Source organism: Dreissena polymorpha, chromosome 1, assembly GCF_020536995.1.
Source record: "Dreissena polymorpha isolate Duluth1 chromosome 1, UMN_Dpol_1.0, whole genome shotgun sequence".
Classification (NCBI taxonomy): domain Eukaryota; kingdom Metazoa; phylum Mollusca; class Bivalvia; order Myida; family Dreissenidae; genus Dreissena; species Dreissena polymorpha.
Genome location: NC_068355.1, coordinates 135,984,928 through 135,996,352, shown reverse-complemented (window position 1 = coordinate 135,996,352; position 11,425 = coordinate 135,984,928). Strand labels below are relative to the sequence as shown.

At 34.1% G+C, this 11,425-nt stretch overlaps 1 protein-coding gene across 1 annotated transcript; it reads right to left on the bottom strand.

The window, feature by feature from the left end:
• Positions 1–2,529: 2,529 nt before the first annotated feature.
• LOC127851187 (metalloproteinase inhibitor 3-like) lies at positions 2,530–6,971 on the bottom strand. Its single transcript, XM_052384820.1, has 4 exons — positions 6,845–6,971; positions 6,062–6,141; positions 3,723–3,819; positions 2,530–3,133 (listed from the first exon to the last, which is right to left on the bottom strand). Exons 1-4 carry the CDS (start codon positions 6,954–6,956, stop codon positions 3,030–3,032), a joined length of 393 nt encoding a protein of 130 aa, XP_052240780.1. The 5' UTR covers positions 6,957–6,971; the 3' UTR covers positions 2,530–3,029.
• Between the last annotated feature and the right edge of the window lie 4,454 nt (positions 6,972–11,425).

Genomic DNA, 11,425 nt, shown 5'->3' with positions numbered 1-11,425 from the left:
ATCGCCCATTAAAACGTACATATATATAAGATATCCAGTCGTTTTCAGTACTTTTATAGAAATCGTACAATGCTCATTTGCGGACGAACATACGTGGCGGACGGAGCATTGACCTTTAGTGAATGTCGTGAAAACTGATTTGAGGCTTTTAAAATTTAAGATTAATGTGTATATTAAAAATTTACTAAAGATCGTCTTCTACAAACAAACACAGTTTGCCAAACAGCAAGGCGTCAAAGTTTGCCTGATAAATATCAGCAGATTTCGAGATGACAAAATGGCCTTACTGCGACAAAATAATAACGGACTGTCTGCGTTGAGATGGGAAAGTTGCGAAGGTAAAAGCAACCAAATAGCTATCGTGTTGTGGCAACATACTGTCAATACGATGTAAAAAGCACAATATCAGTTTAAATGAAATATCTGGTATATGATAACAACTATGAGACGATTAGATACTTTGGCGCTCAGTCAGCTAAATATGTTCACTTTCTGTCTGGCGACCGGTGTGCCTAGTCAACTATTAGCGCGTGAACACTATTAAGAGCACATTTATAATTCAATCATAATGAAAGAGTCGTAATGTTTATCTTGACCGAGTTCGATATATGGAGCAAGTGCGACCGAACAGAATGTCACCAGGTGAATTTATAAAACGCCCGTTAACATTCTTAAGAGGATCAAATTTTCATCTTATCTTTAGTAAACCTGGTCAGAATGTTTATCTTAACAATAGTACGCCAAGTTTGTATTCGGAGCATACATTTTCATAAATAACATGACCCATTGAAAATCTTAGAATAAACAACTTTAAGCTTTTTAACACTGTTTATGTCACACTTTTTTCAGCCAACCTTGGTTATACTTGGAACTTGGTAAAAATGTTAATCTTGAAACTATTGGGCCATGTTCGAATCTGGGCTATGTGCACCCATAAGCTAGGTTACAAGATCATATTTTAGAAAAACGTTTTACGCCATAAGAGGCCCCATTTAGGACTCGATTAAAAAACTTGATCAAAATGTTTATCTTGAGAACGTCGAGCCATTTCCGGGTATTTGACATGTGCCTTCCGAAACTAGATCACCATACCAAATCTTTGACGTTGATAACACACAAGATGCCTCCTTTACGACTCATTCTTGATGACACTTGATCGCAAGGTATATCTTAAAAATACCCGGGTCGAGTTTGAATGTAAGTCACGTGCGTCCTAAAAACTAGGTCACACAATCAAATCATGGAAAAACCTTGTTACCACTTTAGACGTCACATTTATGCCTTAATATTGATGGCATTTGTTAGAATAATTATCTAGGCATAGTCGTAATGTTGGGCACATTTCCAGAAACTAAGACATAAGTTCCAATCATTGAACAGCGTTTTTGCCACACTAGAGGCCGCATTTAAGACTCAACTTTGATGATTTTTGTCAGAACGTTTATCTTTTTCTTTACAGCAAGATTTGTATGGGATAAAGTAACTGAATTCATTCGCAAAGAACATATTTGTCACGACAATTGATGTTTTAAGTATCTTGATAACGCTGTATCTTTTACAAGAAAGTATGTCTAAGTTGAATATTACTAATGCATCTGTGTATACATTTCCCGTTTCTCTATATGAACACTTGTTGGTCAAAATCTCTAACGACTGATGTAAATCGTAGTACAATTGCGTACATTTAAACTATTTTTAATAATTCTTAAAACGTAAATACTTTATTTAAACCTAAAGGTTTACAAATAAAGGTGAGTTTTTTTTTTAATTTGTTGTACATGTGATGATGTTATTTGACGATTTTATTGTTGTGTTTTATAATGTTGAACAGTGGAAGAAGTTCAAGTCAAGCTTGGTACGCGGAAGATCGATATGTTGTACCATTGCAACAGACGTCTATATTATGATTGTTAAAACAAAATATCAAACGCACTGTATTTTTAATAATATATTTTGACCCACTTACCACCCTGTTAACTATAGCATGCTATGCTTGCTGAAAAATCCCTCGCATTCTGATATGTACATTGCGACACATACAATTTTCGAATTATTTTTGTTTATTTAGTAATAGCAACTGCAATGGGGAAACCTTCAGTGCCGACATGCTTTGATTTTATGTCGTTTCTAGGACTTAGTAACTCGTTAAAACACCTTAAAAAGTATTAAAAGGCGATTAATTACTGCTTTGAAGAACTAAGTAAGTCGTTGAAACGGCAAAGGTAATTCTTTGGTACGTCTTAGCGTACTCGGAAAGACGGAACAATAAGCCGTTTATAAACAAAGGGACAACAGTAGTGGGGGTGACCTAAAACACGCTGGAGCGAGATAGTTTACTTTTGGTAACGACATAATGCTGTGAAAAGCAGCAGTTTGATAAAAAGTTCTAAAAGCATGACTTTTTCCGTAAAATTACAAGAAACCCGAGTATTTATATGGATTGAATTGTCAGGGGAAAAAGAGAGCAATTCACAACCAACGGAGCAGTTTAAAAGTTTTTTTTCACAAATTTTTAGTAGATATTGAAGTTTGTCTTACAATGCTATATATTGATAAATGTAAACATATAATTTAAAAGCTCTAGTTATAAAGCAAGAATACAAATAAATAAAGACAAAAAGTAACCCTCAACTGGGCTCGAACCACTGTCCTCTGGAGAAAAACTCTAACGTTTAAACCACTCGGCCATCCGTGCTCTTACAATAAGTGACGTATTTTTCTACTTTATATAAGCAATCCTCGCAGTATCACAAGATATGAGGACCTCAACAAAACTCTCCAAATTATTCAATCGTTTCACGATGCAACTCTTTATAATGTTCAGGATTTTAAATCGTCAAAAGATGCATATAATGGATATTTTAATTAGAGTGTGGTAAATGTTCAGTATAACTGTTTCCTCACAAATATGATAAGCACAACGAAAATTTGCGAATCTGGAACAATTTATTTTAATTTTGTCAATTTACCGAAACGTGAAAATGTCCCTTAAAATTGATTTATCGCATATGAGATTAACGTTCTTTTGGTTATTTACAATCAGGTGGACGATAGTGGACAAGTTCCAGAATTGTCATTTCTCTTGCGACATTACACAATCCTAGGTGCAGGCGCTTGTCATCTGTGTATGTACCTGAAAATAACAGATTTACCAAAAATAAACACTTCAAAATTTGTCTGCAAACAATATTGATCTAAATTTAAAAGGGGCTGCGTATACTTAGAAATGATTTCATTGGTATAAAACAAAGAAAAGCAAGAATTTTATTATTGGAAAAAATGATATTTGATTGTATTTTCGGGTTTACAATTGATTGTAACAATAAATGGTTTTCGCATGCGCGAATGAAAATATCACACATTGCCTTTTGGCTAGAAGTCATAATACCATTATCAATCAAACACATGTTCTGAATGATGCACGGTATGTGTTTTCTAACACAATATTCTAGCTTAATGGGTTGTATAATTGTTATCTCTCTGATAATTGAAGATTGTTTATGGACCGTGCTCTGTGAAAACGAGGTTTAATGCATGTGCGTAAAGTGTCGTCCCAGATTAGCTTGTGCATAACGCACAGGCTAATCAGGAACGACACTTTCCGCTGTGATGATTTTGTTTCGTTTAAACAAAGTCTCTTCTTAGCAAAAATCCAGTTTAGGCGGAAAGTGTCGTCCCTGATAAGCCTGTGTTAACTGCATTACATAAAATTGATAACATACCCGCGAGAAGATAGTACGTCTGTGTGTTCAAGGAGACACCGCAAAGCGATCCTTCTGTAGGTGTGAAGACCTTTTGTACACCATACAGAGAATATCCCTGCAAACATTATGAGCAATCGTCGCGTAATATGTACCCACAGTAAGGACGCAATCTCCATTTACGTTATGCTTGTTGCGCTTATCAATGTCAAGTATATTTCATGAATGTCCCATTCACTGACAAGTCGGCATCCTCGAAGATACATTTATGCAAGACAAGGCAGTTCCACCTGGTAGATTGTGAGGACCAACAAACATGCATAATACATATAACTCCAAGGCTAATCGCGGTACATTTTATATCAACATTCCTATAGCATTACATCAATATCGTCAGTTTTTACATGTACTAATGTTCTTCCAAACTAGGTACCATTTCATTTATGTTTGCAGCGTTCTTTGCATGAATGCAATAACGATTATCGTTGAAAGCGTTATCATCAAAGTCAAAGTTAAAAAAAAATCAACATAAACATGTCGACAAGTTATTCTGGAATTGTAACGCAGTACAAATACTCATTTAAAGTGTCTCGTAAAGCTTAAAAAATGCAAATAAAAATAAAGAAATAAAATGCAAAATGTTACTTCTTGGCGACTCAAATTAAATTGTAAATTACAACTTCTTTGTTATGTTTATGGAAGTTAAAAAGTACAGTTTTTAATGCCAAAGGAAAAAAGTTATCCAAAATGTTTAAGGATTTATGGCTAGTCTAAGTTTTGCTTTAAATATTTATGCAAACACAACACGTGTAACAAATAAAGGGTTTTTGATAGTTATAAGACTATCATGTTATTCATAACTGCGTTCATATAACATAATTGTAGTTTTTTTATATACATGTAGCGATTCTCTGTATTTATTTATTTCATAATTGCATAATTTAAACATACATGTAACCGCTGTTAACCTAGCGAATCTCATTATTCTTTCGAACTTGCGACATTTGTTTTACATGATTATCGTTTTGTAGTCTGCATAACTGGATTCAAATCAATTAGATTTTGTTGTAAAAATGAACTCTTTTGTGTAAAATCAAATGTTCATATTGTCAATTATAATTAAAACAAGCAAATGTTACATGATTGGGTTTTATGTTTTTTCAAAAACTGTAATCATAGTTTAATTGTAGATGTAAACCTGAAATCTGTTTTGTTTATAATCACTTAATGTTGTGTCATTCATAAATAAGTATTTATGCAAAGTAAAATATGTAAAATTATGGAAGGAAGTCGAAGCACAAAACATATGGCTAATTAAGTCTTTACATTTACATGTCTTTGTTATTAATTGTATATACATATAATACGAAATGAATTATAAATCGTCGAAACAGGAAAACAGTTATTGGTTATGTTAAAGTTATTTAATTTCACAACAAATACGAAAATCGTGGAGACATTCACAATAAAAGACGGTTATCTTTATGAATATGTATTGATGAAGGTTAAAAGTCGACAATTATTTCAATGGACCGCAACGATGGTTTAGTTATGGACTTTCGATGTATCCCGTAATACGAGAATTGTGCCATTTATGTGACGGAACAGTCATTCTGTTTTCAGGAACAGGTCGATACGATCTAAAACGTATTATGTATTCCAAGGTATGACATGCTGTCAGACAGAGATCGAGTCTGTGAATGTGCACGGCGTGAGAAAAGCCGCCGCCCCACGTAACTCGTGTACTCTAGATCCTCGTGAGTGAAAGTTTGTTGCACGCGCTAGGCGCATGTTCATTGACGATGATTTCCATAATCTTATATTCATCGCATAAGCTCAATGAATTCTGATATGCTTTTAGTAACAAAGTCCGCGCGGTTGGGATGCCCTAAATCGCCGACTGAAATATGACAATGGCTATGCCACTGGAGTGGAAGCCGGTATGAGCACACACTCGCCTACTGGATCGCATTCAGGATTCACATTGAATAAATTTACATTGTTAATGATTCTGGTTCAGACAAACCATTGAATAAATTGAATACGCTTACACTTATTGCAAACAGGTAGAGTATTCTTTGAGCCGTGATCTGTGAAAAAGTGTTTTTTTTCATGTGCGTAAAGTGTCGTCCAAGATTAGCCTGTGCAATACGCACAGGTTAATCAGAGACGACACTTTCCGCTTTTATGATATGTTCTGTTTAAAGAAAGTCTCTTCTTGGCAAAAATCCAGTTTAGGCGAGGGTTTCGTCCCTGGTTAGCATGTGCAGACTGCACAGGCTTATCTGTGACGACACTTTACGCACATGCATTAAACCCCTTTTCACATAGCATGGCTCATTTCATTTTAGATGTCATACCTTTAAATCTCTGAGAGCGTGAACAGTAAAGATCCGTTCATCATTGACTACTTGGGAAGAGTTCACATACGCTGTTATAGCTGCAACGAGAAACACGCGAACTGAATTGCATCGAAGAAGCATCACAAAATATACTGAACCAGTTATACACATTTATTAACTCGTATCAATGCTGTTATCATGAACAGCGAAGTAGCTGTGAACACTTTGTCATAAAGGTTGTGTTTTTCTATGGAATCTTTTATTTCAAAGACTTTATGTGCTGGTGTGTCGTTTATCACCTGTAAAATGTAAGGGACGCATTCAATGTGTTTTATTTGTAAGGTATGTGTATTTCTAACAAAGAAAATACACGACATTTATGGTAAATCTTAAACAAATAGACATGCATTTGTATTAACAAAGTTTAGTTTCAGATTTCCCCTTATCGGATCTAAAACACATGACTTTAAACTTAAAAACGCCACGGCGCTTGCAACCACTTCATAAATTAGACATTCGACATAATGTGACTGATGCGCGCAGTTTAATACCATCAGGAAGGAAACGGTTTGACCAACGCCTTAAACTATTGTGTAGCAAAAAACTTACAAGATTGATTCCCAAAAAGTTTATTATGCATTTTTGACAGTGATTAGAAGTTGTAAAATATTTACACCATGGTTAGATCTTGACACTAATAAGAAGCCACTTATCGTTCTTACAAATTTGCTTTGTGGCGAACAAACATTATAACAAAAAATCAAATTAACAGTAATTCTAAATATTTATTAAAACTCATACCGAACTCCGCTCTACAAAACAGTTTTATTTCGTCTCCGGTGTCACATCTACAAGCTTCCCCGTAATATAACAATCCTGCGAAAAGGGTTATGATCAAGTGTATGTTGACCATTCTGGAAATCTCTGTGCAAATAAATAGCAGTGCATGCCAACCTTGAAGCTATATACACCGCATGTAGATAATTAGTCGGTGTAGCGCATATCGTTACATACTTTACTTGTAACCTTTAAGGGAGTTATCTTAAAGGCACATGTCGTCGAAATATTCGATTTTCGTTATCCTAAAATACGCGTTGTATAATATACAAGTAACTGCGCTTTCAAAATACATACGCATGATAGGACAAAATGATATAATACAATAAGAATGTTTGATAACAATATATTAATAAAATATATCTGAAAAGCAACAACAACAGTACAAACAATGAACTCATTTATGTTAAGACAATAACTAATCTTGCACAAACTCATTTAGGTTGTAAAAAAATGGTGTTAAACAACCAATGTTCAAATAAGGAATGGATCTTAACTACGTGTGTACTACTTTATTCACTATATAATATAATGGTGGTCAGAAGGTACAATTCGTTTGTTTTTTCTACAAGCGCGTAAGTTATAATTTCATACACGAATGCGACGGTCTATAATCGCAGGTTTTAATCTTGACATCCGCACTTGATAGTCTTCACGTCAACACGCTAAGGCCTTTGACCAAAGATATTGTTGGACACTCTTATTTTTAGGCTTACGTTCAGTACGTTCATTGGTCAGACGTTTGTGTACAAACGTGAAGACCAACACGCGCTCATGTCGAGACGTAAACATGCTCTCTTAAAGTCACCTACGCACACATAGAATTCACGTTACTACGCACTCGTAACTTACGTGAGAACGTGCGCAGTTATTTTTGTTTATGGGCCAGCTAAACTGATACATTGTTTATGCATTTATTACATTTCATTTTAAACATACGAACCACGCATTGTTTGAATAATTTTCCTTCTTGAGAAAACGTAGTCTCTTTAAGTTGAATGTTAATTAATTATTTGCCAACACATGTGCGGATAAACGTTGTTGATTATCCAATATACTCGAATTAATGTCTGGTGGTCCACAAACTTACATGGTTTGATCGGATAATCCGATTTCACGATATAAGCCATATTAAAGGGATCTTTTTACGGTTTGGTAAATTGACAAAATTGAAAAAAGTTGTTTCAGATTCGCAAATTTTCGTTTTAGTTATGATATTTGTGAGGAAACAGTATCACTGAACATTTACCATAGTCCAAAATAGCCAATATATGTATCTTTTTGCGATTTGAAAACCTAAAAATTATAAAGCGTTGCAACGCGAAACGATTGAATAAATTGGAGACTTCTGTTGTTGTCGTTTAAATTTACGAAACTACGAAGATTGCTTATATAAGGTATAAAATACTTACACAGCCGAGAGGGCTAATGCGTTTTTACTTCAGACTAACTCCAGGACTCCGGGGATCACTGGTTCGAGCCTTGGTACCGGCTACCTTTTTTTCCCTTTTTAAATTTTATTCTTGATTTTTTACTGGAGCTTTTAAGATCCAATGTTTACATTTATCAATATAAAGCATTTAATGACATACTTCGAAATATGCCAAAATCTGTGAAAAGGCCCCTTTAATACAGTTTTTGTAATTACATAAGTTATAGTGACATGTAACATGGAAATATAAAATGAAGATTGGTCAAAGAGATTTAAAATATATAATATAATAACAAACATATTATAATAACATCAAGAAAAGTATTTGTTTTATTGCAGATCCCATGCCAGTTGTAGATTACGATCCGACAAAGCAATCCAGTTTGGCTTACCGTATTTATTCTTTATATCCCGATTGGATGTTTACAAGAACAAGGAATCCGTCGAAAAATGTAAGTCAAGTACTGTAAACGTTTCGCTTTAAAAATGTGTTTCTTAAACGTTCGAAAAATATTTTCCTTCGATTGCCGTCCGACCCTACGTGGACGCGTACACATAAGTATATTCTGATCGATGTAAGAGTGTGAGAAAACATACAACAAATACGGTACTTAGGTCCAGTACTTAAACACATGAATAATACCTGGTTAATAATCGCATTACAACTTTATTCTAGTAATTATCACATATGGTGCATGAGTCGAAGCACGTAAGCTGCTCAATATTGTTTATAGAAGCCAGCTGTTGTGTAACTTCTGTCGCAATTCTAATAGGAGTGGTTTATCCTATAATTATGTTAATTTACGTCATGTATCACAGCGCCGGTTATATAAATCTCTTTTAAAGTGCGTATCACCATGGAGATACATTAAATAAATATTTAACAGTTATGCAAGTAAGAAACAGTGGCGAACAACATGCATTCAATTAACCATCAGTGACAGTTCTTACTTAAGCTTTGAAAAACCCAGATCAGAGTTTATCAGAACCGGATAAGATCTTAAAGGTCAAGTCTTACAAACAGTGTCCATTTGGACCGGATTAAATACATATTTCATTTTATTCCATTCACTTGATATACTTGGAAGGTGATAATATATGACAAGTATATAGCAATTATATTTTCAATTTAATATGTTATAAACTACATGCGCATTTCGTGTTTAATAATTATACAACAGTTCAAATGGCCATCAGAGTGGTCTAACCTAACTCAACCCATACCTCAAACTACGTTGTATGTGTAAGCATTAAACACAAAGGTACATTTTATATTTAATTACAACTAAATTATTTTATTTACATATTCGTTGAAATCGTTAGGTGAAATAAATGCTTTAGGCTTAGTTAAAATGGAAAGTTTCTTCATGCATTTGTTTATTTCCGACTGTGGCGGTTTCAGTTATTTACCGTTTAACAAATTAATCAATAGACGCAAACAGTCCCATTTTTGTGGTTAAAGGCAACTTCTCAAAATTAATTCGAACGACGATTAATATTTATTTTGTTAAATCCAATTTTGATTAGGATTATGTAAATTGTTAATTAACCAGCACACCTAAGTTGTGTGATTTTTTTTCAAATATGTGTTTAAGTGTATGAAATCGAATGCTGAGTTGCCGCAAAGCCGAATTGAACGACCCCACCATACATTAATACGCGCATTTGTTGTATAACCACAACGCTCTTTATTTCGATAGGATTAGCACAGGTAAATGATAAAGTGAACTCGCGAACATTGGGAACGCAGCCCTTTAGTTTCTACACGGACTCTAGATGACTATATACGCTCCGTGGTTTGTAATAACAATGTTTATCACTAAACGCAGACTTCATTTCAATGATTATTATATTATACAATTATTATAAATATTATATCTATACGTATCATTATGTTACATAATAATTATCACTAGTATTATAATGTTATTAATAATATAATAATAATTATTATAAATATTGTTATTATATATAATTAATATATGCATACATGTGAGAAAGAAATTGTTCACACAGTGTAAAATTTAAATAACTTTTACCCTAGCGCTTTCGAATATACGTCTTCTTCAGGGGTATATACAGATATTAGTCAAAGATTCATCAGTGGGAATGCACAATCGCATCATTGTCTTTTTAGCATAGGTGCGTTTACGCACCTATGCTTATGGTATATACCACATTTCGAAAATCCACATCTATCGGTTGCCCTTTATGAAGCCTTACCTGATAAAAAATCAGACGAAATATCTATTTAATTTAGTATATGGTCATTCTTACAATTTTTTTTTGGAAACGTTTTTCTAACGTTTTCTTCCAAGAATATTGCTGACACCGTTTTTAGTGAATTTTTCTAAGACCGTTTTATGTCAAAAAATCTTCTTATAACCTAAAACAAATTTCGTTCGTAAAACAATTCTATCTGCACTATAAATCTCAATCTCCTACGCAGTGGCCTCCCTTATACTAGAATTTACTTACCGGGCGAAGCAAGGGAAGTAACTGCTGTGAGGAGTTTCTATAAAAATCTGCATTCAGAAATCTGTATTCAGAACTCATTCTGTTGTGCACGTCTGCATCTAACGCTTACCACAAGTTTTACGACAAATTCTTGACGCAGACGAATAGGGTAGCGTCTATTTTCATTTGTGAAAAGAATAGAGAAAAGAATCGATACAGATCTGTCCGTGCTTAAATTTTGAAAGGCTTGGGTAATTATTTTTCATAAGCGTTTCAAACACTGATGTAAATGGAAAGATTATCTATTTAAATAGTCGGTAATTGTTTGAAATTATTGATTTGAGATATTCGCGGATGGCGATATCGAACTACATTATACCACGTGACGCCATTCTTCCCTGTATCTTGCACCTATGCTTTTAACGCCATCGGCGCTCTCGTTTAATACCTGCAGCCACAGGAAACTGCATTCTGCTGAATAAACTATTGCTATAGACGCCCGTTGTTTATTATATAAATCAAATTATTTAGATTGCAAATAACTTTGTTGCATTCAGTCGGGTTTTTATATTTATGTGTCGTGTTATTGTGTATTATTATTTGCGCATACTTAAATAGTGTGGTACAGGCTGGCACCCGTGCCTGGAAACCGAATG

Excerpts from the sequence above, each read along its gene's own strand:
- LOC127851187 (XM_052384820.1), bottom strand. The coding sequence starts at position 6,956 with ATGGTCAACATACACTTGATCATAACCCTTTTCGCAGGATTGTTATAT. Across the intron at positions 6,142-6,844 it reads GTTTTGTAGAGCGGAGTTCG|CTATAACAGCGTATGTGAAC; the intron begins GTATGAGTTTTA and ends TTCTCGTTGCAG. Across the intron at positions 3,134-3,722 it reads GACGTACTATCTTCTCGCGG|GTACATACACAGATGACAAG; the intron begins GTATGTTATCAA and ends TGTTATTTTCAG.